Here is a 27,160-nt window from a genome sequence, read left to right on the forward strand (position 1 = left end):
GAGGTGGCGGGGCCGGCCCATTGTGCCCCGAGCCGGCCTCGGGGCGGGGACGGGGAGGGGGCGCCTCCGGCGGCCGCGGCTCGGCTGCGGGGGGACTGCGCCTCTGGGCCCCGCGGCTGGTCCCTGTCCCCGCCGCGAACCCTCCCCCTCCCGACTGCCGTCCTCGCACCGAATGTAGGATCCCGAAACCCTGGTACAAAATGGCGAAACCTAATATGGCCGTTCGGAGTGATTGACGCCCAAATAACATGTCTTTCTCTGTCTCTCCCTCTCTGTCTGTGTCTTTTGTGTTTCTTTTTTTCTCCCCCCCCGCCCCCACTTTTTCAGACCGAGTGTGTCAGCAGCCAGGACTTTCTCTCTGGGTCCCCTTCCAAAACGCAGCCACCGCCGTCACCAACCTCTACAAAGGTAAAGATAACCTTGCTGCATTGCCGCCTAAGGGGAAGGGCAGCTTGCGTCAGGCGTGGAGTCCTTGGTTTCGAGCGTATTGGACACCCTTGCCCGGCCTGTCCGGGTCTTTGCTGCTGCCCAGTCCAGCCCCTGGGTGCCCGGACTCCGTGGTGGGTAGAGAGCCCCGGGGGGGTGGGGGGCGGAGGGCCGTCACGTCGCTGGTTCTCAGCTGGGGCGTTTGTGAGTGTCCTGCCGAGTGGGGGCTGCAGAATAAATCCCGCCCTGCGGGAGCCGCGCTCCGGTCCCCGAGTGTCGCCAGTGCTGAGCCAGGCAAGACGAGAGGCGATGGTTTGGTGCCACAGACCGACGCGAGCACCTCCTGGGGAGGAGTGAGGCTTGGGCAGCTTAGCGCAGGGTCCTCGCTCTATCGGAAGTGCGTTGAAAGCTCATTGGATTAAGCTGTGTGCACGTTAACCAACTCTTCGTCGCTAGCAACTCCGAATAATTGTTTTCAAAGCCGTCCTGGGTCAGGAAACGTGTTATCAGAGCTCGTGTTGGTAGATTTGGGCTTTATGATAGTGTTTTTTTGGAGCTCCTCTCCCCCTCCCCCACTGACCTGAAGATCTGTAAGTGACCGTTCTTGCTCCCTGTGTGCGCTCACTGACCCTGGCGCTAGGTTTTGTGTCTTTCTGGTGTTGAGGATCTGGAAATTTGGCTTTGATGTTTCTTGGCGGCGAGGTTCCTATGGAGACGGGATTAGAATTTGTTAATCTTAGGAAAAATGTGATTAAGTCAAATGCTTTCAAACTTTGAGAAGTTGCTCTTAACAGTAATGGGCTTTTTGCACTTCAGAATTCTCAGGCCAAGTTGAAGCACAGGCCGTGGGGTGACTTCTCAGGTTCTTATTTTTGCAGAGGGATGCGAGTGGGGGCAGCATTCTGTAGGAAACATGGCCTTTACCGTGAGATTTCCTGGATGGAATTTGCAGTGTTTTGGGATAGGAGTTTGAAAACAAACTGGTTCACGGAATGTTGATTTTAGGGAAGGAGGAACTCAGTCTAGGCTTATGAGAAAAGGGGAACACAGATGGTGTCCCAGTGGTCATCTTCTCTTTTATGTAGGTTGAGTTCTCTAAATTTTGACGTTGAGTGAATTACTCTAACATCTATCTGTGCTTGAGGGTATTAAGCATTGTCTGGAATGGCTCTTGGTTTCATCCAGAGAATTTTGAAATACTTAATACCCATCTGAAAAACTCCTTTCTTGGTTGCTGTGTGGTCAGTCTTCTAAGAATCACATAGGTTGAATTTGATCAACGTGCGTTAAGAGATCGTCTACCCCCGGCCCGAGCCCTCGGCACCACTGAGCTCCTTGCCCCGCGCAGTGTATGGTTTCTGGTTTCCGTAAGGTCACGAGTCATGAATAGAGCTGAATGGTATGTAGTCTTTTGTGCCTGGTTTCATCCCTTCCCAGGTTTCTGAGATTGATCCTTTTGAGTTCTTGCTGAAGCTGAAGGTGTTAAACTCTGAACCCCCCCCCCTTTTGTTGTTGTTGTTGTTGTTGAGTCCCATTTTGTTTGTGAGGCATTACAGTTTACCATTTGTTTGTTGCAGTTGCTTTTTGCTTGTAGCTGGGGGATGGCACCATTCTTGGTGCTTATGTATGCCAGGGTCTTTGCCTAGGCCATGGAAAAATATGACTCTTTAGATTTTGTGTTGGTTTTGGTGCTGTTGTGTGCTTTTGTGATGTATCTCTGTAGAATTAAACCTGGCAGTTTTGTGTCCTTCCTTACGTAAGAAGATGGGTTCAGAAGCTGCCCTTTGAAAATTCTCCCTAATTTGATGACGGGATTTGAAATTCATTTTTATAATATATTCGTGGTCTCCGTTGAGAGAATTTAATGAGACCTTCATTTAAAAAAAAAAATCATGTGATGTTCTTGGGTTATTGTGAATATTAGATCATTAGAACCTGTTTTCTTTTATGCCCTGTTACTGTAGAAGTAAATCTATCCTTTACCTGTTAGGAAAGGTAAGTTGTGGTTTGTGGGATTTTGTAGTGGAGCAGCATAGTCTGAACTCACTCACGGAGAGGATCATGCTCTGCAGAGCCTCACAGAGCCTCAGGCCTCTCTTTTTCAGGGTGAAGTCTTTGGGGACCAGGAATGCAGCTGTAGGAATAATTAGGTGCCTTAAATAGAACCGGTACCATTAGCGGGGTAGTGTCACCAGAGCACGCAGCGGGGAGTAGTGGCCCATGGAAATCGTTCCTAGCTCTGATGAAACGTTTACGTGTAGTTTATAAGGGAAGATTTGGAGGGGTCTCTTTAAGTGGACAGTGCTTCAGTATTTTGTGTGATTAAACATTAATCTGGCAAGCTAAAAATGGCTCTTTTTGCAGGCTGGGGGGAGAGAGGTTGGCACTTTTGCCAGGTTCTGGATAACTCCTAAAAGGAAGTTCAGAAAGTTCACTGGAAGTTCGGGATGGAGGTAATGCTTATCTGAGGACCTTTTGATTGCTTGTGGGCTTTTGAAAAATCAAGTGTTAGTTACTTGGTTTGACTCGAGGATTTACGGGAGAGTGAGTTGTCCCTCAGTGTGGACAGAATTTAGCCGAATGGAGTGTGTGGTTCCTTCTATTCTGTGTGGTAGGGCCAGACTTTGGTATCCTCTTGGAAAGGGGAAGAAGAAATCTTGATTGTCGGGTTCTCAGCTTTATCTTGATTTGGTAAATCCAAAGAGGGCGATATTCATTCACTTTGCAGTCAGGTTCTGGTTCTGGCCTAGTACAGTTTTGATACCTGTACCTGAAGAGCTGTGTGAAAAGTTACGGTCACTCCAGGTTCATGCTTACCTGGGAAATACCGCTCCACACCTAGTGGTTTGCATCTTAAAGCTCCCTGCCCCCCCCATCCTGCATTTTCCCGGGTGCCAGTTGCATTGTTTCCTGACTCCTCCGTAGGAAAGTATTGGTCTACTTAGGCTAACTTTCTTCTCTTTGGGGGGGGGGGGGGGCTCTGCCCAGAAGAGAGGATGGACTGGTGGTTTTCCTCTGGGACAAGGCTGATCGAGCCTCGGCCGTGAGTAAAGTGGGTGCCAGCACCTTAGTTGATCAGCAGAGAGCCCTTGAGCCAGTGCTTGATCACATCCCATAGGGCCACTTTTCAGCATTTCCCTGACTCTTTTTTTTTTTTTTTAATGTTAATTTTGAGAGAGAGTGAGTGGAGTAGAGGCAGAGAGAGAAAGAGAATCCGAAGCAGGCTCGGGGCTGTTTCCACAAAGCTTAATGTGGGGCTCGAGCCCATGAACTGCGAGATTGTAACTTGAGCTGAAATCAAGAATTGGATGCCTAACGTGCTGAGCCACTCAGGACCCCGTTTATTTATTATTATTTTTTTTTAGTTTTCTTTAACAGTTTTATTTGTTTTTGAGAGAGACAGAGTACAGGCCAGGGAGGGGCAGAGAAAAGGAAACACGGAATCTAAAGCAGGGTCCAGGCTCTGAGCTGTCAGCAGAGGCTGATGCGGGGCTTGAACCCACCAACTGTGAGATCACGACCTGAGCTGAAATAGGACACCTAACCAACTGAGCCACCCAGGTGCCCCTTAAAATAAAAAGTTAGCTCTACACCCAGTGTAGGGCTTGAACTCATGATCCCGAGGTCAAGAGTCACATGCTTCATGGACTGAGTCAGCCAGGTGCTCCTGCCTCCACTTGTAAAAACTGCATCTGAAACTCGAGTTTTATAGTGAATTCTACCACCTGTGTTAGGAGCTTTCTCTTGATACTGTTGTGTTAAAAGATGTTTCTGGTTTTCTCCTTGAGCAGCCTCTGCCCAGGGTGTATTTGTACTTGAGCGGTGCTTAAAGCAAGCCAGCATCGCTAGAATGGTAGCTACTACTGCTGTCAGATGTGGGATTTTGGGCTGTCACTACTTAGCTGTATGGTCCTGGAGACTTAATGGAGTGAGACATTTCACCATTGTGCTCCGTCATTTTCTCGACCATAGCTGGGGATATGTTACCCGTACCTTGGAGAACAAGATGTGAGTTTAGTGCTGGGGTATTCGGGGCATGGAGTGTTCACGTGTTGACCTTGTTGTTATTTTATTTTTTTAACATTTATATATTTATGAGAGACAGAGTGTGAGCAGGGGAGAGGCAGAGAGAAAGGGAGACACAGAATCTGGAGCAGACTCCAGGCTCTGAGCTAGGTGTCAGCACAGAGCCCTATGCAGGTCTTGAACCCATGAATCATGAGATTGTGACCTGAGCCAGAGTTGGTCGCTCAACTGACTGAGCCACCCAGGTGCTCTGACCTTGTTGTTATTAAAGTTCTATTTTTCAGTTTTTTCTGGCTTTGAGGAGTCCTTAAAAAAGATGAAGAGAACAAATTCTAGATTATTTTTTGTCTTACATCTAAATCCATGTACATTTTTGTTAGCGTTTGTTTATTTTTGAGAGAGCATGAGCGGGAGAGGGGCAGAGAGAGAACACAGATCCTGAAGCAGGTTCCAGGCTCTGAGTCATCAGCACAGAGCCTGACGTGGGGCTCGAGCTCATGAACCAGGGGATCATGACATGGGCCTAAGTTTGTCATTTAACTGACTGAGCCACCCAGGGACCCCATGTGTGTGCATTTTTTCTTGTGTTGAAAAAAGCTTTGTGGGGTGTACTTTTCCACTTTCCTTTTTCCCCTAAAAGGACTCAAAGTAAATTGGGTTGGCAGGTGAGAAAGATAGCACGATGCCCTTTAAGTCCTTATTTTTGAGAGGTCTTGATGCCAAACCCTCTTATTAATACGCTGTCTCACTTCGTGTATGTCTCAGACCCGAGTGTGGACTGAGGATGAGCAGAACGTACTGAAGATTTGTGGGCCCGGTGGTGAGCGTTGGGCGTATAACCAGTGGTCGGAGACCGCAGGTTCTGCCTGGAGACAAGTAGTGGAAGTTCAGTGCCTTAAAATTTGACTTTCTGGAGTGGCCTGTCACTGACCTGTAAAAAACCCATTACTGAACTTTGTAGCTTTTCAGAACCCCTTAGTCTGGATTATAGTAATCTTAAGTCTTACGTTTTATTGTTAATAAATTGTAAGGAGCACTGGGCTCAGCCACTAATACCGTTTGTGGAATCTGTTAATTTTTGTAGAGGAGAATCTTTTTCTTTTTTAATTTATTTCGAGAGCGTGCTCCGGGGAGGGGCACAGAATTCCCCAGCAGGCTCCGAGTTGCTCTGTGTAGAGACCCGTGCGGGGCTTGAACACTACAATTTTTCTGTGAAAGGGGGTTTCGGCTGCGGAGGGGGCAGAAAAGATGAGGCAGGGGGGCTTCGGTGGCGCGGCCCGGACTCAGCTCTCCCCACCTCGTGTGTGCCCGAGTGTGTGCGCACGCGCTTTGTTTGTGGCTGCTTTCAGTGTGTTGGCAGTGCATGCCTTCAGGTCACTCACCAACGCTGACAGGAGCCCGGGAGCTGCCAGCAGAATTGGGCCCCGTGCTTCATCTGAACCAGTGTCCTAGCCGCTGTTCGGGCCGTGCAGAGGAGCTGAGCACTAAACCACTGTTCCGCCTCGCGCCCCAGCATGAGGGCGGCTCTCCCCAGAGCTCCCCAAACAGAAACTCCGGGTCCCTTCGGGAGAGGGAGGGGACCGGGACCGGGACCGGGAGAGGGAGGGTGGGGACCGGATGCCAGGCAGATGCGGCCCCTGCCCTTGGTGGTGTGTGCTGGCCGCGTGAAAACTGAGTCCAAAGTAGCTACTAGAGAGTGCTTCTTTTTGGGTACATTACTTCGTTAGGGAATGTAGGCATCGTTTTCTCCAAACAGTTGGAAAAGGCTTTTATTTTGCCTGCAGCTCCCATCTTTGTATCTAATGAAACATTGTTAGTACTGTTCTGCCCTGCGGCAGACTGGTTGGTGAGTGCAGACTGCATTTCTAAGTTCAGATATTGAGTAGTTGTTAGTATTCCTGCCAGTGTTGCTTTGGTCTGCAGTGTATTCTCACAGTTGGTAGACCCTCTAAGGAGAGTGGGAGACGGCTTCTCTGTGGTTGGGGAAGAGCTGTGTCCCTTCACTTGACTTCACCGCAAGGCCTTCTGAGCCTCAGCTCCAGTTCCTTGCTTGTTGCTGAAGTTGGGAGGTCTGCGCTGGCGAACTCAAGAAAGGTTTGTGAGCGGCAGAAGCCATAGTGATACCTGGTTCATCTTGTCTGTCGCAAGTAAGGAAGCTCTGCATTTGGTCTTCATCTCAGAAATCAGATGCTCCTGTGCCTGGTGGCCCCTGCCAGTGGGGAAAGGATTAGACCTTTAAAAATTTGGGATTCAGTTTCAGCTGCTTATATAAAAGCTTTTTTTTTAAAGCCAGTGGAACATGGGACATCTACTGTGACTTGACCGAGTCCATTTGTGTCTTGAATAAGGAAATGAATGGGTTGTGCTTAAAGGTTAGATTGACATTTTGATGCCCTTGGGGTTTGCCTAACCTTTAAGCTTATGACCCTGCTGCCCAGAGGCTTCTTGGCTTCACCAAAATAGTTTTCACATAAGACTGTCCCCACAGTCTCTATCTCTGCATTTCTAGAATTTGGATGTCTGTCTGTCAGGGTTCAGATGTACCCACAGCAGTCTGCCTGGGAGCCTTCAGAAGGCTGTCCTTGTGCGTGTTTATGGCTGCTGTTCGCTAAGTCAGCCTGTGGTTACATTAAAATCTAGCCTAGTCATGCCTGAGATTCTCCAGTAAGTATTCACGCCTCTCCTGTTTAGTGCAAGGCGTGATGGGCTTTTATTTTCAACTGAATAACTGTTTAAAGTCCTAACATAAGGACTGTATTTCATATGCTGTAGGGTCAACATGAGATTTTGTTTTTAGAGAAATAACTGAGATTGGATTCACCTGGGTGGTAAGGTGATTGGATTCGGCTTTCAGGATACTGTTAATGGTATAAAACCAAATTGGGCCCAGGGAGTGCAGAAGGGTGTGCCCGAAGACCTTACATGTCATTTATGCTTTTCCTGTGCCTTCTAACCTGTAAAAGTCTGTGTGTTCTTGGTTTTCCTGGTTCTTCTAACCTGTAGAAACTGTGTGCTTAGTATGTTCTTGGTTGGTTCTGTTATTTGAGACTCTCAGAATTTCTGAGGTAAAATAATTGGTCAGTTGGGAAATCTTTTTTTTTTTAGTTGTATAAATTTTAAAACAGCTTCACACAACTTAATGTTACTGTCTTTCATCTAAACCAGTGAATACTTGCATTTTTCAGCTTCGTTCAAATCTGTGATTGAAGCATCAGGCCCTCCTTTGCGGGGTCTGGCTGGCTCAGTCGGTAGAGCATACGACTCTTGATCTTAGGGTTGTGAGTTCAAGCTCCACGTTGGGCGTGGTCTACTTTAAAAAAGAAAAAAAAATTAGGCTCCTGCAGATCTGATTTTTGGGATGTCCTTGTGTCCTCAATTAAAACGACCCCAGGGGCTGCCTGGGTGGCTCAGTCGGTTAAGCGACTAACTTCGGCTCAGGTCATGATTTCACGTTTGTGAGTTCGAGCCCCACATTGGCTTCTGCGTTGTCAGCTCAGAGCCTGAAACTTGCTTCCGATTCTGTGTCTCCCTCTCTCTGACCTTTGTCTGCTCATGCTCTGTCTCTCAAAAATAAACATTGAAAAAAAGGAAAAAAGGGATCAAATAGTTTTAAAAAAACCCCCAAACTTAGCTTTCTTTGCTAAATTGTCAGTATTTCTAGTAACAGCCTCAGATGGCCCCTCCCTTTAGTCCTTGAGTTTCATATCCAGCGTATGGCGAATTGTCCTGGTGTCTGGTTTAGCAGGGGTACATTCACACACCTGCTGCATCTTGCTTTGCACTGTGCAGTCCCCCGTCAGACTTGGTGTTTGTATTCCTTTTACACTTCCCTATGGGTCTTGAAAAATAAAATTTCCTCACTCTGTTTGAAAATCGCCCTCTTCAGTTATGAGCTTGAGTATAACCATTCTTTTAGGTGGGGCGGGTTTGTGGAAACCTGGGTCTTCTAGGTACACACACTTGACGTTCGGTGCCGGGGGCTGGGGCTCAGTTTTTGCTCAGAGACGGCCTGATTGATCTGAAAATGCTGCCAGTGCTTTCAGAATCTCTTCTTTAGATACGGCTTTACCGCTTTACCACGGTCATTTTAAAGAGTTTATTGTTACTGAGATTGGCTTCAGTGAATTCTTCAGGAGATTGGAAAGTGCTATATTATCCTCCTAAATGCTGTTGATCTTTAAGATGGACTTCATGCTTGCCTTGTTTTCGGATGAAAGGAGAAATCATAAAGCCACTGGTTCACACTGTAACTTGGCCATTCTAGTAATGAGACACTGGAGAAATTACTTCATTCCCAGGCCGCTTTTTCTATCTTTAAGAATAATCTGTCTCTCAAAGTTGTGATGGAGTTTACTGTTTTTAAAGCATGCTCCCATGGACAACTTCTTCCATTAAAATTTTTTTTTATTTTTTAATTTTTTTTTTTTTAAGCAACAGGGACTGGTCATCTGCTAAGGACCAGGCCTCCTTGTAAAGTTCTGCTTGTGCTGCTCTCTCATCCTCTTGTTTAAGCGTGCACATTCATGCTGCTTGGGGTCCTCTGTGATGTCTGGATTACTGTGTTTCTTTCTGGAACATGGCTTTTTTCTTTTTTCTTTTTCTTTTTTTTGTTTATTTTGAGAGAGAGAGGGAGAGAGCATGAGCAGGGGAGGGGCAGGGAGAGAGACTCCCAAGCAGGCCCCGCTCCATCAGCATGGAGTCTGATGCGGAGCTCGAACTCCCAAACTGAGATCCTGACCTGAGCCGAAACCAGGAGTCAGACGCTTAGCGGACTCACCCAGGCGCCTTTGGAACTGTCGTCTTTACTGTCACTAGAAGTATACTCGTGATTTTCTGCTAGCAGAGCAGTTCAACTAAAATAGCAGCGGCTTAAATTTCCCAGTTCTTTTTCCAACTGTATAAAACCCTCGGAAGAGCAGAGATTGTTTTATTGAAAACTTGGGCTCAGTATAGACAGGGAGGGGTATAGGGAGACTGGGAGCCCAGCCTGAGATTTTTAAGGCCAGGTCTTTTGGGACTGATTATGAATGATGGGAAACTTTTGGGGACTGGAAGCAGAATGAAAGTATACCTAGGGAAAGGAAGCTTTTTCTGTTTCCACTGTGCTGTTTGGTGTTGGAGTTGAGTGGTCAGTAGTCAGAATTAATTTTTCCCATGATTTCTAAAATGTTTGCTGCTGCCTTCAGTGTGTTCCCAGTTCTTGGTGATGAACCTGTGAGCAGGAGCGCATCCCCAGAGTAACGTGTAAACGCAGGCGGCCTGAGCCATTTGTAGTGTTGAGGCCTCTGTTGAACGGTGTGATGCTCCTACTTAGAATTAATTGTGAGAATTCACTCATTTCTTGTATTCTTCTTAAAGTTTATTTTGAGAGAGAGCTTGACTAAGGGAGGGGCAGAGAGGAGGGGAGAGAGAATCCCAAGCAGGCTCTGCCTTGTCAGTGCAGAGTCCAACGTGGGGATCTATCTCACAAATTGGGGGATCATGATCTGAGCCAAAACCAAGAGTCAGATGCTTAACTGACCAAGGCGCCCAGGTGCTCCAGGAATTCATTCTTTTCTGAAAGAGCGTAGAGCTTAGTGGTTAGGAATCATGGACTCTGGAGCAAAACTCCAACTCTTGTGTGTATTCTTTGACCATGGTAGAGCTACTCAGGGCACTAGGAGGACCATAGTACCACTGTCATGGTCTTCTTAGTACTTTTTTTTTTTTTTTTTTAAAGCGAAGCTGAGTATATTACTATTACATGTTTAATAATTTCCCCATCAGGGTGCCTGGGTGGCTCAATCAGGTAAGCCTCCAACTTTGGCTCAGGTCATGATCTCGCCATTTGTGAGTTTGAGCCTCGTTGTCGGGCTCTGTGCTGACAGCTCAGAGCCTGGAGTCTGCTTGGGATACTGTGTCTCCTCCTCTCCCTGCCCTTCCCCCACTCACCTGGTCTGTGTCTCAGAAATGAATAAATATTAAAAAAAATAATAATTTACCCATAGTTAGCAGTAGTAAACCAGGCTACCTTAATTAGATGAAGTATAGCAAGATTTTTAAAGGAATAGCATTTTAAGAATGGTAATTTGACCAATAGTAGTAGTTGTGCTTTCTATTTAAAATTATTATTTTTTAAAAGAACAAGGTAGAGGCTCTAGGACTGTGTCATGTGTTATTCTGAATTTAGACCCTGAAGATTAAATGCCATGTGTAACATTTGAAAACATGGATGCAATACAATTCCATTGACTAAATTAGCCATATTCCTCGAGAAGCCCAATCTTCATGATGCCCAGTTTGGTTAGCTCGTGAGGTGTTTTTCTCTTAGGAGGGAATGAATGCTGCATGACTCGACTGATCATGATGTATCTTGTTTGTTGTTCTTTTTTCCTAACAGAGAGCGTGGATACTCATCAGCGAAGTTTTGATATTGGAATTCAGATTGGCTATCAGCGACGCAATAAGGATGTGTTGGCTTGGGTTAAAAAGCGCAGAAGAACTATTCGTAGAGAAGATTTGATCAGCTTCCTGTGTGGGAAAGTTCCTCCACCACGAAACTCTAGAGCTCCCCCAAGACTGACTGTAGTGTCCCCTAACCGAGCTACTTCAACGGAAACTAGCTCATCTGTAGAGACTGATTTGCAACCCTTCCGGGAAGCCATAGCTCTGCATGGTAAAGCCGTTTAAACATATTTCTTTGGAAAAGTGGTTAAGAGTGTGCCTGTGGATCCCTTTTCACGTTTAGGTTTAGGTCCAGATATATTGTCTTGTGTTCTGTCTATTATTCGGAACTACATGCTCCAGAAATGTTTATGTAGAATGTAAGCTAAGGACTTACCTGGGCAATTTTCGAATGTTAGCTAGCCCATCCTAAAAAATGTTTTTAGAAAGTTAGTTTGAGCTTATTGGTGTCACAATAACAGCATCTTTTGCAACGTTGATTAGAATTTATTGCTTTATACTTATGATTGTACATGTTTTCCTATTATTCTGAGTCAAAGAGGAAGTTCCAGTGTCTTCAGAATTCTGTTAGTTTCCAGTTGCCTGGAGAGCCGGGGCGGCGGCAGGCAGGGGAGGCCGGACGGTGCTGGGCTGTTCTCACGGGACCTCATTTGGGCCCCTGTGAGTTACTGAGTGCCTGTAAAGGGTGAGAGCTGGTGACCCACGTGGGAAGGGACAGATGTGAGAATAATCGACTTTCCTTACGTCTGTTGTCCCTCAGGTCCTTGATTTTGACAGTCACTACTGTCAGGACAGTCCATCACCATCTCCCCAGGCCAGACCGGCCAGAAGGCAGCGTTCTTGGCCTCGGGGTTTAAGTCTTACTGGAGAAGCCTGGGGTGTGTAGTCAACGAGTCTATTGTTTGTTCCTTTCTAATACAGATTTCCAAATAGAACTGGGAGAGGTACTTCTAGGACATTTAATAGTGCTGTGAAAATAAAAGACCCACGAGGTGATGAGACTTAGTTGACACCGAAAAAGAAAACGTGGATGATGGTGCAGGTGACTGAGCGGAGAGAAGCAATTCGTGAGTTAGGTGCGGAGTCCTGCTAAAAGTGCACATTCTGGGCCATAGCATGGGTCATCCAAACCCAAGTGACCTGGTGTTAAAAAGGGTGGAACGCAGGGAACACCTGTGTCCTTGACGCTTTAATGCGTCTGTTCTTGTGCTCTTTGGCCGACCTTGGCTCCTCGCCTGAAACCCTAATGAGAACCTAGGCTTGAAAAAAGAGTTTTTCCTTTCTGTTAATTTGATAAGTTAAAAACCCATGTGTTGCCAGAAAGTCCTTGATTTATGGATGCAGTACTTAGTCTCTTAGAGTGGAGTAGTCCTGATCAGAACCCCTGCATCTCAGGCAAAAAAAAGTTCCCTCAAGTGTTGGTTACAGAATTCACATCTTTTGCTGCTAAGTTTGGTACAAAGGACTGGAAGCGAGTATAGTGGTCAGTGACTGTCCGCAAAGTAGGGCCGGATGCGGTTCTCTGTAAGCATTCTGGTTTTCTTTATCATCAAGTTCATTTAAGATTCATTCCATGCCTCTCTCGTTAAGGTTTCCTTTTTCGGTATTCTACCATGCTTTAGAAGATAGTTTTAAGACACACAAATGCCACTCCTGTTAACAACAACAAAAAAATCTTAGTGCAGTTTTATACCTTGTAAAAAGAGCCAGCGCTCCCCAGCCCCTCTCGTGACTCTTCAATCTGTGGTTTATTATTTTCCTGAACTTGTGTTGCAGTTTCAGTAACAACGTAGTTTTAAGAAGAGATTATTTGTAATTTTGACTTAGGTTTAAATTGTGAGGTTTGAGAAAGTTTAGTTATAAAACTGTGTAGGAAAATAATCTTTCCCTTCAGTAAACTACCCAATTAGCACAAGTCCAGAATATAGTGGAGACTCAGTGTACTTTTACTCGTAAGGTTTGTGCACTGAATTTGTAATGCAGCCTCCTGAAAGAGGATACAGAAATCTAAATTACATTGAGTTTTGTGCTGTCGTGGTTTGTAGTGAGCATCGATGGATTGAGGAGAATGCCAGTCTGGTTTGAGTGTTTACAGTGATTTCAGTGATTTCTAGTAGTAAGGCCTTGTTAACCAGATTGTAAGGCAGATTAATGACCAACTTTGTAAGCAGCTGTCCTCGTGATAGTGGATAGTCTGTAATTTGAAGTGAAAACTGTTCAGATGATCATTTAAAACGTATTTGGAGGCCTCTCAATTAGGGCATATACTTGATAATTTGCTTAGCCAGATCTGTGAAATGTAATTGAAGTCCAGTCGAAGTTCTTAGGAATCTGCATTGGAAGGAGAGTCTAAATTCATGAAGATTTAGAGTGGGGGAGGGCAGAGGAGAAGAATTGCATATTGAAGCAAACTTAACGTTTATAAACAGCAAACATGAGTGTGGGGAGGTCACACTTTCCTATCCCTTTTTATAAGAGAAGACAGTTCCCCCACACAGTTTTTCTTTATCAGCTCCTAAACACTTGTACCAGACGCCCTAAGTACACCTAAAATAGGCATTTTTATTTGAAGAAAAATGGCAAAGATGGAAGGTACTTCTAGCACATCTGTTTCTTACACTGAGGGTGTGGTCAGAGATCCTCTGATGAGCCCCTCCTCTGCATCAGACGGAACACTGGTTTCAGTCCTACGTCCATCAGGTGGTCAGCAAACAGTTCCATTCAAATCTGTCGCTCATTGACGCTTCCGGAACACGCTCAGTCCTGTGCTCGTTGCTGGCCCTTGTCAGCAGCATTAGGCTGCTGTTCTTTTGTGTTCCATGGGGTCTAGGACGCTGGATGAGAAATTGACCAAGCAGTCCCGAGGAATACAGCAGTGTGTGCCCCACTGATTTTTGTCCTGGCCTTGTTAGTCTCATCTTAAATAAGAACAAAAAGTTACCGAGCTTGCGGTTAGTTTTTAATGTAACAGAAAACTTCAGATGGACCTAAAATTCTCTGGACCATTTTTGTGGTTCTCAGTCTCCCTGATTATGCTGCTTAGGCGTCCCTTCTCATCTGAGTCTTCCATTTCTTTGGGCTTTCTTTTTCTGCTCCTTCAGCCTCTGGCTTTCCTCAGGCTCCCCTGGTTTCGAGCCCTTGCTGTCTTCGGCAGGACCCTTTGCTTGCAGTTTCCCCCACTTCCGGGCTGTTGGGCGCGCATACTCTGTCCTCTCCACCCTGCCATCCCAGCAGGCTTTGCTCTGGTCGGGACTTCCCCTCCAGCCCCATCAGTAAATCCCTGTCTTTCCCTCTTGGAGCCCTTCAGATGTGCACATGGCAGTTCTGTGCTGTCTCTGGGAATATATAAATGAAGAGTGCTTCCTTTTCTCTTGAGGTCAACACATTCTTGGATAATTTAATCCTGAATGTGGTGTGTGTGCGAGATTCTAAGGGTAGAAAGGGACATTTTACAGTGCAGTCTGGCTGCAATTACGAGAAAGCTCTTTGGAGGAAATAAGCCCATGCTCTTTTCCACTTCTTTCTATCCGCCTGCTCACATGTTAAGACTGATCAAACGCCTCTTCCATAACCGCTTTCTCTTAGTTCTCCCTTATGAAGCCTTCCTTGAGCTGTTACTCTGCTCTTTGTCTTCAGATTTGCTTCTCCGGCAGTCCTTTGCAGTAGATTGGGGCTACCTTTAGGGCAGAGCATTGTCTTAACGCTTCTGGCTTTATCAGCACCTGGCGAAGAACCTGTTAGATGTGTTCGGAATTGGACGCGGAGTTCGGAGGTCTGTTACACGAATGGATACCAGTGGAGGCAGAGAGCCTTGAGGAAGAGTTGAGGACCACACATCCCCAGAGGACTACAACAGGGGTGGAATTAATGGTGTGTGCCCTGGGAGAGCTATAAAGCAACCCTTTTAAATTAGAACAGCCCGGACTTGCGTGGGGTTTGGGGATGATGTTACAGCTGTTTTAGTGTTTATACGGGGCCAGCCCTCTGCTGAGGAGGTTATTTCGTCCTACACTTGCCCGGAGTTCCTACCATTTTGTTGATAGAGAAACGGTGTATCTGGCCGCAGTGGAACAGATGCGTAAGTGATAGAAGAGGTGGTCCAGGTCTGCCGGTCTGCACAGTATACGCGTTTTTAACCGCCTTGCCTCCGAGTTGCGTTTGTGGTCCGTCCCCCAGGGGGCTGGGGGTGGGGTGGGAAAGATCTCCAGGCTTATTTTTCTTCTCTAAAGAAATCAGAAAATACATGAGCCATGAGTGAAATCTTAGAAGTAGTCTTGGAGGTGAATGGTTCATGACCTGTATTTCTGGTTCATTTAGTTGGAACAGTATTTAGGCTTTGGTGAGTAGGCTACGTTCCCAGTGTGACCTTGGGAAGAGGATTGACTTTTCCAAGGCAGTCTCTTGTAAGGTGCTAGATTAAATGAGAAGTACCTACCCCTTCACAACACTGTATTCTTTGCTGTGGGAGAAGGCGGACTTCCTATTAGTTCTGAGTCCTGTGAGTTCTCTCTTTGCCTCTGGGTGGCATTTTACTGCAAAAAAAAATAGACCTGGAGCTTGGGTAGCCTTCGAGGGTACTTTTTCCCTTCCCTTTTCAGTAAGGATGGCCTTTTAAATTGCATGTATTCCTCCAGAGGGGAAGGATAATTTAAAACTTAACTGTTTATTACTTATGTTACTTGCCTGGGATCTTAAGGGTTTTTTTTTTTTGTTGATAGAAATCTGTGGAGTTGGTGAAGCTCTCTTTCTTCTGGATAGACAGGTTCTGAGTTGACTTGCCCAAGCTAGTGTTAATGTCTGGAAAGGCTTAGATTGAAAGCCGGCCCCCCTCACCCTGAGTTCTGTTGGTTATCATGGGGTTTAGGTGGAAAGCGTCCAGAGTAAGAGTGGGGCACGTGTTCCTGAAAGGGGGGCGAGATCTGGCCAGGAGAAGGGGCTGGACACCAAGTCAGACTTGAACCATTTGATACCTGTATTAAAGCCTTATGTCCTCTCTAGGGGGTCATGTGGGTTCCTGGCCCTGGTTCAGACTGTTCCATAAAAATCAGAAACACTTGGTTTTAGTTCTGGAAGTCATGTTGATGGCATTCTTGACTGAAGTACTAGGAGCTCACAGCACTGGGCCTCGGTTGTCCTGTATAATTCATCACACTCAGGGCCCTAGCCTGCAGGGTCTGATGTCATCATAGGCACTGCTGTTGGCTGTCATTGACATTTGGCTTAAGCATCTCACATTGCCCAGTTTTAAGTTCCTTTCGTGTTTCAGTTAGGAAGGTTTAAAAAGGTAGAGTGCTGCTGCATTCACTCCTGTAAGTACTGAAAGAGGCTCAGGCGGCCCAGCCTTTACATTGAAGTCTGAAGTCTGAACCTTCTTAGTTTGAAACCCTCCTTTTTTTGTGTGGCTGTGTTGTTGGGAATTGTGATTTCTGCAGTTCAAATCCTTCTGTGGGAGGGGTGGTCATTTAAAAATAAAGTATATATTGTCTTTCAGTAGCCTTTTCTATTGCCCAGCTTTTTCCTGAGACAAAACACCAAGCACTCTATTAGAGGCACCGTAGTGGGAGGGGCCTGTGATACAAAGATGCGTTAGGTCAGGACTTTGAGGAACTTCTGGCCACTCGGTGCTCCCACCTCGACAGTCAGGTTAGGCGGCTAGGCACAGCGCCGCTGCCCGGGGAGCTCATAGACTCCGTTTCTGGCTGCTTCCGTGTTTTCCCCTGCCTAACAGCTTTCTGTGGCCTACGTCCTTCGTGATCCGCGCTCTCTTAAATCCGTAACTTTCTTGACAGATTCTTGGACGTGGAGAAACTGGGTGTAGGGCTTCTTCAGAAAATTGTGTACGGTCAGCTAGGACTTTTTACTTAGGAAAAATGTAGGGCATATTCCCAATTTGTCATACTTAGTGTATAAAACTGATAGCACCTTCTCCTAGGGTTTATGGAAAGCTGAGATTCCAGGCAGCCTGAAACCATAGGTTTTCTCCTGAGCACACTTTTTGTAGCTTTGGTTAATTTGGTCAGCACGTTCTTTGGCCCGTGTGCACTGCAGTGATGCAGAAGTTAGAAAATTCCAGTGAGAGCAAAGCTTCTTCCTACAGTTTCACCTGAAGTAGTTGTGCGTGGTTCTGTCTCTCAGGAGTCTTGTCCCCTTCCATCCATAGAGCGAAGTGTGTACAAACATTCTGACAGCTGCCGCGGGCGCGTACGGGTTTTACACTGACTCTCGTAACTGCCGCAGAGGACGCACCGGAAGTCCCGCCCGGGCCACCGGCCTCCCTTCTCGTGCCCGTGCTCCGTGCGGGCGTGTTGTACACGGCAGTCCGCATCTTCCTGAAAGAACACAACTGTCAGTAGTTACCTAACAGCAAAATCGTTTTTTAAAACCTTATTTGGAAATGAAGATGTAAGAGATTTAATGCACCAAAGCAAACTCCTCTCTTAGATGCTTGAAAGTGATCATTTCAAAGAATCTTCTTTAATTAAAATTCCTCTCTGAAGGCTGGAATCTCTAAATTACGGCTTTTGTTCAAACCAGCTTTTGAGAACAAGAACAACGGAGGCAATTAACACGGCATTAAAATTTTTGATGACACCTTGGCATTTTCTTTATATTAAGATTAGATGCTCGCTGCTGAAGTTTCTGGGGTAGGACTTAACTAAAGCTACCAACATCGATGATACGAAATTGTTTTGAAGTTGCGGTAAAATTTTGTTGGACATATTTTTCAGTGACGTGAAAAAGGAGTCCCTGCAGCCATGCCTCAGAGCCAGTTCATACTAGTACTTACTGTTCTCTGCTAGTTTATGAAGCACTTGAACATTTGAGTTTAAATTTTCCACTGTCTCCTGATTTACAAATAACCATTTCTTGGAAAGTTGGAAAATTTCCGAAAAGTAAAAAATTTAGTATCTTGTTATCAGACGCTACAGAGATAACTACAGTTAAATGTTTGGTGCATTTTCTTTCAGTCTTTTTTTTCAATGTATAAATATTAAAATTATTTCATAGTTGAGATCATACTGCATATATGGTACTGTATCTTGCTTTTTTCATTTTAACGTCGTGAGCTTTTTTCCCATGGCATTAAAACTGTCTGAAAAAATTGAAAGCATTGGGCTGTCAGCGTAACTGAAAATGTTTTCTTGGTATGACACATGTATCTTTGTAATTGGTTTGATTTAGTGTGCTTTACTTCAATAAAAATTCAGTATTACAATTTACGTATTGGGGTGGGGAGTGGTATCTACTTGAAATTCCTAAAATCTTAGTAGAATTCCTTTTTTCAAGGATTTGAACTCCTTCCCTGGTGCATTTCAAACACGACATTTACACACAAGTGCTTGCTTGCTTTAAAACTTCAGAACACCACTTTGTGCAAAGGGAGCGCTCTGCATTTGAATAGTGCAATTCATTGGAAATGCAAGAATGCCCGTTTCCTAGGGTTCCAGTCAGGAAGTTCTCACTAGGTTCCGATTGTGGGGATTTCAAATCCCCCTCTGGAGCTGCAGAGGAAAGAAACTGGTGGAGCCGATCTGATCTGCGAGGCTTCTGAGCCTGTGCTCAGTGGGTTGACACTAACGACAGGCGGCTGGCCATCCGAGCGCCGGTCTTGCGGGGGTTGGGGAGCAGGTAGTGTAGAGGCGGCCTCCAGGCCACAGGCTGCTGGACGGAGGAAGGGGGTGCATCGGTCTGCATTTGCTCTCTCTCTGCCTGTATGTGACCTAACTCTGTGCTGGTAAACTGGAATTACATGTAATTCTGAAAACAGGATTTTCTTACTATCTGAAGCATGAACTTGGTATGAAAATAATAGTGATGTGCTATACTCTTTAACAGTTGACCATGTAACCCTGATTACTATAACCTGGACTGTAACTTTGTTTTAGCTCCAGTGGGAGCTCTCATTTCAAAGTATGATTAAATCATCCTAATTTTTTTTCTCCCTCCTCCTGCACTAATCATTTAAAATGGATGCAGAAACTTCAGAACTGCTAAGTTTATCTTGTGTTAAGCAATGGAGACTTTCTGTCTAATCCAACTACTTGTTCTGCTTTTTGTCAACCGATATTCCCATAGCCCTTTTGAAAAAGTGTGTTTTGGTAGAAATTAAGTTGTATGCCCTCGGGCTGTACAACTTAGTTTTTAGTTCTGAAGCATGTTCAGCCTCTCTGTACCTGTATAGGCCTGATTGTTCATTTCATGTGGCTTAGCTAAGGTTTCCTGAAGCATCTTCCAGTAGCTGTCACTGGTTTCTAAAATAAAATTTGGGCTGTTTAAAAGATATATTTTTTGGTTGTTAATCTTAATTTTTTTTTTGACATGAAAGTGTTTTTGGGGGAGATTTTCAGCTAGTTAAACGTTAAAAAGAGTTTTCACTGCTGAGAGGAGGTAGGAAGGAGGTCACGTTGCACATTGTGGTTGTACTTGAGCCGTCCAGGAAAGCCTGAGTCCTGCCCTCCACAGAGGACAGATGGCAGTTTCCCAGCGGTTCCAGGGGGGGTTTGTTTTCACATTGACCAAATTGGAATTTAATCTCTCTTCTTTCTCATGGAGAATAGCATTGGCAACAATAGCATTGGCAACAATAGAAGCGTTTGCTTGATGGGCCTGTTCCCTTCTGGGCGAGGATTCTGTGAGCCTTGGGTATTTGTCCTTAGATGTTAATAAACAAGTCGGATGTTAACAAGAGGGGTTCAGGGTGGAGGGCCTGTTGAGTTCTTTCAGTGGTTTCAAATGATAAAGGGGGTTCTCCGATTAATTACTGGAGTCAGCCAGCCGAGTTTTGTGCCGGAGGCCTAAATTTTGCAGTATAGTTCCCTTAGGACTTCTTGCATTATGGACCAGCTGTGAAAAGATTCTTTCTTGTTTTAAGTTGACACTCTTTAGTAGTTTGTTGAGGGCTGCTAGGTTAGAAAAAAGCACAGCGCACAGAGCTTGAAAAAAACAAAACAACATGCTAGCAGTTTGGGAATAACTTGAGTTTTTAAAAACCTTGACAGCAAAGATTTAAGAGACGAACGCCAGCTGGGTTTGTGTCCCCGGCCTTGGAGAGGGGAATGAATGCCAGCAGCTTTGGGTTTCCGTGCGTTTCAAAATGGGTAGGACTTTGAAGCGCTCCCCTGTTTGTAGAATTGAGCGATTGGTTGTGTGCCAGGCACCGTGTGCATTAGGTAGAGATGAAGCCACCCGATTGTTAGACACTGTATGAAAAGAGTTCAAGGTGTTTCTTTCCCTTTTCTTTATTTTTTAGTTAACCTTCATGGCCCGAGGAAGAAGGAGTGGAGCTCCTTCTTGACGTTAAATGGGAGTGGGGGAGGCCCAGCAGGCAGTTAGAACTGTGGTGGGCCTGTGTGCGCAGGAGAGATCCCTGTCCTGTGGAACACGGTGCCTGGAGGTGAGTTAGGGGGTCGAGGATACCACCCTAGGTGGCACCCAGCTTCTTGAGTGGAAGAGACGCCCCGCCCCGAGCGAGGCCCCTGAGGAAGGAGCTGGTGGGCTGCAGGCAGGAAGGAGCGGAGACTTTCAGGCAGGAGAGAAATGGAACCAGCAAGGTACTCAAAAGGAGAGAGGTAGGAGAGCCTGGAAAGGAGCCGAGGGGGGGTGGGGGTGGGTATCAGGTAGTAGGTGCTGGAGGAGCTGGGGGCCAGGCCTCGGCAGGTGCAGGCCGCACCTCCTGGGCCCCGTGGCAGCAGTGCACATCCGCTCCCCTCCCCGTGGTGCCCACGAGGCCTGAGGCTGGCCAGGCCCAAGACCCTGGAGCCGCTTGATGCTAAAGTCATGTGACTTGAAGAAGGGGCGATGCCACAGTCCAGGGGAACCGTCAGATCCAGCTTGAGTTTTGAGTCCCAGCTCTTGCTTACTAGCTGTGTGACCTTGGGTCGCTTGCTTATTAACCTTTTAACCTCCGTTTCTCATCTGCAAAACAGGCCATACAGATGTTGTAGGATCACTGTGAGGATGAGTACTTACTCAGCGCCCCGCACGGGAAGTACTCCAAGATTAGTGCCTCTATTTTTTTTTTTTTTTTTTAGATAGGCACCAGCCTTGCAATGGCTTAGAGCATGTTCACCCTTCCTCTGGCCACCTGTGGGGGGCGGGAAGGCCACCTCTTCCACAGGGAGAGCAGTGAGGGGGCTGATGCCTACCCGGTAGGGAGTTTGAGGCAGGAAGAGGTGTGGGCTATGGAACGGGATCAGTGCAGGGGTAGCTGTTGAGGCCAGGGGCCTGAGAAGGTTGAATATTTGAAGGATAAGAACAAGGTCAAAGTTGATGTGGCAGAAAGAGAATTTTTTTTCTCAACGTTCAAATTTAAATCCTATTAACAGAATATAAACTAGAAAGGATGGGCCCCTGCCCAGACTAACCTCTGAGTTTATTTTAAAATCTAAGATAGAAGTTCTGCTCTTTGGGGACATTGATTATACCAGGTCGTATTCTATAAATTTAGTCAAGCAATAACAAAATCCCCGCGTGACGCTAGAGTACCATAAGGGGAAGTTTGTAAGGGAAATCCACCCTCCGTGATGTTAAGGTTTTCAAGTTCACTCCTGTGGTTCATGTTTCCTGGCCTCACTTGGGCCTTTCACAGGTTTATCCTGAACATTTCAGAGTGGAACATACGTTTGCTTCCTTTATACGATTCAAGGATCTGAGGAATGAGTGTCCAGCGCTGGGTGCTGGGTCTCTTCTGGATTTGATTCAGCCTTGAAGGCAGCAGGATTTTTTGATATTACTGTCGGCGCTCCCGCCGCCTCCGAGGGTTCATACATGATGATAAGTTAGGTTGTCCTGAGGACTGTCTCTGCCAGATCAAGTTCCAGACCTTGGGTGATCATAGAGTTTGTTCTCGTCCAAGGGTAGACTCACTTTCCGCTTGAGACCCTGCATCCTTTTTTGGGCTGCAGAGTCCATGGTTTTGGACGATCAGTTAGACATACACATACACACACTAGGGGGATCTGTTGGGGTGGTGACTCTGGATAGCCAAAATGTCCTGTTGAAAGCAAAGCACCTGCTGTTTTCAGCCATGAACTATAAGCAGTGTATGCCCACTAGGGTCGCTGGGAGGGTTTTGTGATCTGTGCGACAGGATACGCTTCCCGGAGTTGGTAATTACCTGTATTGTAAATATCGGTGGCCTTCCCGATGAAACATCTACGTCAAAAGCCCGGCGATTCATTTCTCCAGAAGAAAACCTAAACTCCCCCCGCCCACCCCCGTGACTCCTTAAGGACCCAGGCAGACCTCCTTTGACGCTATGAAACATTGAAAGTAAAGTGGGTTGCTTTCAAGAGGGGTCAATAATTGAGCAACTCTAAAACCTTTTTTCTTCTTCCTAGGTCTTAGTGGTGCAATGGCTAGTATAAGCGTGCGTTCGAGTGCCCCAGGCTCTCCTACACATGTAAGCAGTGGATCGAATGCTAGTCGAAGGAGAAATGGACTCCATGATGTCGATTTGAACACTTTCATATCAGAAGAAATGGCACTCCACTTGGACAATGGTGGAACTAGAAAGCGTACCTCAGCCCAGTGTGGCGATGTCATTACAGACTCACCAACCCATAAACGCAACAGAATGCTCTAAACTGCAGACATTTCCACACCCACCATGCTGCTTGAAAGCCACTTGATCCTCAACATATACTATTATTGCAAAGGAAACATGAGGCCATCTTCCCTTGTTCACTGTTTAAGACAGGTGAATTCTGTAGTGGCTACCATAAAAAGAAGCTCTAGGTATTTACGGTAGACGCCTCTTGTAACCATGGCTTTCTTGAATCTGTAACCCTAGCAGAGGACATCAGACCTCGTGGAGTCGTTAGCAAGATCATCATAGGCAAACATATATCCGTTCCAAGGCTAAAAGTGACCTTAACCGTATTTATTCTCAAAGGGAAGGGTAACAATCAGATGTTTATTTGGTTATAGAATGCTTTTTTTCTCCGCCCCCTCCCCTCTCCTCCTTCCTTTTTGGTCCATTTCCTGCTGCGTTGAGTATTTTGCTCCAACAGTATTGCCAGGTTCCTAAAACGATCCCAACCCCACGATTTGGCTTCCTCGTCACATCTCCAGGCTTCCGGTTTTGCAGCGGCCCCGTGCCACGCACCTGGTCTCTCTCTAGTCAGCAGTGTGCCACTTCTCGTGATGGGACTGTGCCCTGGTTTTAGTTTTCCACACAGTTTCTACTTCTGGTGATTGTGTGGTGTAAAGAGGTGCTATGATGGCCATGCAGTTAATATCGAATCAATGCACAGAACCTTACTGGATTCACTGTGTGTTAGCGCTCTAAAAGTAGCAATATGATTATTAAAGTGCCCCCTGGATTGACCCCATAGGCTTAAAATACTCCCATCTTAAGACAAGTACTACTTCCCGCGCAGGGTACTGTTCCTTAGGGTAAATGTAAACTCGTAGACTGCGTTCAAGGGGGACCTACAGTAGGGAGGTCATGAACTTGGAAGATGGGCTTCCTTTTTGGCTCAGTATTAGCGAGAGGGAGATGGATGGTGGGGGAGGGTCGGTGTTCCAGTCTTTCGTATCCTGTTAGACATTTTCCACGAAGACCCCACTTTGCGCAGTTTCCATTGGAATTGGTGGAAGGTGACGGTCTTTCATCTGCCAATGGTGCTATCACAACTTAAGTAGCGACCCCCCCCCTCCAGTCCCTCCCCCCTAACTGGTGCAGTTTGGAATCTCATTCTGGAAAAGATGGAATCGCATGGAGGCTTCTCTAGATGTTAGTTTGACCTAAATAAAGGTTCTGAGTAGATTCCACTTTTGAGTCCCTTAATAAGACCTCTTGTAGCCACAATGTTTTAGAGCATGCTTCATCTTCATTTTTAATATCTTGAACTGAATGATAGTCTTTTTTAGATGAAGAACTGATGTCAGCCTGCCAGGTACTGTAATTTATTCTATCATATGCTATTATATATCAAGTAGGACAGTGAAAATGTTTCCTTGCAAACTCTGTAGTCCAGTATCAGTTAACTTCCTGTTTTTATCCTTAAAAGACCATTGCAAATCAGTGTAAGGGTTTTTCCAGTAATTACTCACAGCACTTTGTTAAAGTTTGCAACTCCTTCAGCCATTTAATAATATCTTTCTGTGAAGAAACGTTGCTAAGTTAACCATAATATTCACGGACTGGGTGGGGGGTGAATGGATTGTTAGACATGTGTGAGCTCAAGTTCTGTATTCATAGAGATCTAGCCCTAATTGAAAACAAAAACAAAAGTCAGTTCCATACTAAAATTGAAAGTGAGGTAATTCACAATTTTTGCAAAAAGCGGATCAATTCTTTTTTGTTCGACTATAATAGCAGAGAGAATTATACCTGAAACAGACGAGCCTGTGTATTAGGAATACTTTTAAGCTTCCCTTTGGAATATGCCCAGAAATGCATTTGGAGTTACCTGGTTTTTTTTTTTCCCCCCTATCGTTGTAAATTTAGATTCTGGAATTGGTGTCTGGTGGTGTGACGCCTTGCTCACAAGTGGCCAGACCTCTTCCTAAAGGATTTTTGAGAGTGAGGAACACCAGTGTGACCTCCCCTTTATGCCTTGGTCCTATGGTTCCTCCTGAATCGAATAACAATTTTTTATTTTTGGTTGTTTTTTTGTTTTTGTTGGTGCTCTGACGCTTAATCTCAGTACCCTTTACTCTCGATTGTCAAATTTTGATACAACATGTGCCATTTTCTTTGGTAAGAGAAAGCAGGTCTTAATGTCTGCCAGGACACGATTTATATGCCTTATTGGCTCCATTAAACTTTTAAAAAACTTTAGCATTCGTTACTTTTTTTCCACTGCATTTAATCTCCAGTGAGATTTGTCAACCTCCTCCTAACTCCCCGACCCTCTGCCCTCGCTCCGCCTTCCCCTTCTCTCTCCCGTGCCCCCAGCACAAAATAACTCTTAAGATCTAGGAGTAGAAAGGGAAATGATTTCTCGAAGGAAACCGTCGTTCTGACTGCTAGAATTTTGAAGCCTTCATTGTGCCATTTTAGATGCAAACAAATCATGGAAGATTTGCATACCGTGTGGTACTTTTTTAAATGACCGTGGTTTTTCTTTTTTTCAGTCTCTTGAGCACAGTGTAGGTTGAATTTTAAAACCGAACAGTTGGTTCTGGGGGAGCAGAACCTTCCCTCATCTTTAAGCTAGACCCTCGGATTCTTGCAGACCTCCTGGCTCCTGAGACCTGTCGCTGCCCCCCTCACTTGGCCTGAGCAGGTTGAGTTCATCCCAACCGCGCAGTGTTCTGAGCATGGCTGAAGCGTTCACAACTTACGGTGTTTAGCATTTTATAATAAGAGCAAAATTAATGGAAAGCATTTGGCTGAATCTAAAGACCCACAGACAGATTCTTCAACAATGTGGTTTACCCAACTGGAGACATGGTGCACATCTTCAATCAATCAACCAATAAATAATTTAAAAATCCGAAAAACTATGGGGCTCGTCTGCGGTTTTGTTTTGGTCACCTCATCCGAATTAATTTTTTTGTTCAAATCAGATCAAGTTCAGTCTTTGAGAAAAGAACCAGCCTTTCCTACATTCCCCCTCCCCTCCCATTTTAAGGGTTTTTGGGATCCATTAAACTCAGTAGCTGTGTCTTTGGTCCAGAAGGGCTCCCTGTGGCAGTGGGAGCTGGGCCGGCTGGCTCCCCGCACATGTGGGGGGGGGGCAGCCTCAGCCCAGTGAGGACACACGAGGCCAAGGGGTGATCTGGAGTGGAGACCGGGGATCCAGCTGGGAATGCGGGCTGTGTGGTTAATTTTAGAAAATTACCATGAATGAATCACTGAATTTTTGTCATGATTTTTTTGAGGGGTGTTGTGACGATGTTGGTATATTTATCTCTTTGCATCAGATTTCATATTGTTGGTTAGAGCCTGCCGCTTTAGCCCTATCAGACGGAGGACTCGGGTGTCTGGTTACAGGGTGGTGGGGATCTTGAGAGACCTTCCCGACACAAAGGGTCAGGGAGGGACTCCAAAGGTTCTGCCAGAAGCAGCCTTTGTTTTACATCTAAAGTTGAAAGAAACTGAAGATTCCTCCCTTTGACTGAGGTATGGAGGTGGTTGTGGTCAGTCGCTCACAGGACCTGCTCCCCGTCCCTGAAAGCTGTTCCATGTGTGGTCCGTTCCGGTGGCGTTGCCTCACGCCGGCCAGCTTGCACACGCCATTACACAGGGTTTCCGAGGCGTGCGGTGGTTGGGACTCGACCATGTTTTGAGAGAGGAGCGCCAGGCCTTCCCGCCCAGGCTGGCGGCAGGTCCCCTGGGGGGTTGTCCTGACGCTTTGGACTTCCTCCTCCAAGACCTACAGGATCAGATCTCCGTGGAGTTCAGCAGATGGCGGCCTACGACACGCACAGGTTGAGGGTCCAGTGCGCCTTGTGCGGCCCTCGGTGTGGCTGGGAAGTCTCATCGATGGTGTTGCGAGTTTCCGACGGCCTCTCGTTTTATTTGTATTGCATTAACGCTTTAAAAAACACTTAGAAATCCAGCCACACAGCCACTTAACTGTGTACAGATCTTTCTGCACCAAATAGGTATGCTGGTAACTTGATGAGCAAGTAGTACCAGCTTCTCATAATTAGCGCTAGTGCAGTAGTGAATATTCTAGTTGGAGTTGCCGTAGGAGATGTTTCTGCAGGTAAGACGGTTCAAAGGAATTCGTATTTGAAATATTAATGGGGCCTCCCAGAGCACCTGCAAAGTGCCGGTTAAGGCTCTTGCCAACAGTTCTGCCAGCCTCTGAGCCACTGTTGGGTATCGGGACTCTGCAGGCAGGGGTGATCTTCCCATTTTCATTTGCTTTTTTGACTCCGGCATGAAGGAAGACTTGGCTTGAAACCCTGTGGATTTGAATGCTGGCTCCACTTACTAGGTGTGGGAATCTGGGTAAGTTTGCTTCCCTGGGCTGGTTTCATCATCTGTGAAATGGGTGTATTAGGGGAAAAAAATGAGGTGAAAGTCAGTGACTTGTATTTCTTGGGTACTTTACATCATCTATCATCTGCTTCTCATCAGAGGTGCCCTTTAGCGCTCTGGAATGTGGCATATTAAGAAAACCTTAACACCTGCATTTGGTTTTAAATGGTACACAAGCAGAGGAGGGGCAGGGAGGGGCAGGGAGGGGCGCAGAGATCCAAGGATCTGAGGCGGGCTCCTCACTGACATCAGTGAGCTCGATGTGGGGCTCACGCTCCACGAACCATGAGATCATGACCTGAGTGACGTCAGACGCCCAACTGA

At 46.0% G+C, this 27,160-nt stretch overlaps 1 protein-coding gene across 1 annotated transcript in view; it reads left to right on the forward strand.

The window, feature by feature from the left end:
• Positions 1–25,347, forward strand: part of C8H16orf72 (chromosome 8 C16orf72 homolog) — a 25,740-nt gene extending 393 nt beyond the window's left edge. The window contains exons 2-4 of the mRNA XM_029949763.1: positions 322–408; positions 10,832–11,107; positions 22,236–25,347. Coding sequence (XP_029805623.1) covers positions 322–408; positions 10,832–11,107; positions 22,236–22,480 — 608 coding nt within the window. The 3' untranslated portion in view covers positions 22,481–25,347. The remainder of the gene's footprint in view (positions 1–321; positions 409–10,831; positions 11,108–22,235) is intronic.
• The last annotated feature ends 1,813 nt before the right edge of the window (positions 25,348–27,160 follow it).

This window comes from Suricata suricatta, chromosome 8, assembly GCF_006229205.1.
Source record: "Suricata suricatta isolate VVHF042 chromosome 8, meerkat_22Aug2017_6uvM2_HiC, whole genome shotgun sequence".
NCBI lineage: Eukaryota > Metazoa > Chordata > Mammalia > Carnivora > Herpestidae > Suricata > Suricata suricatta.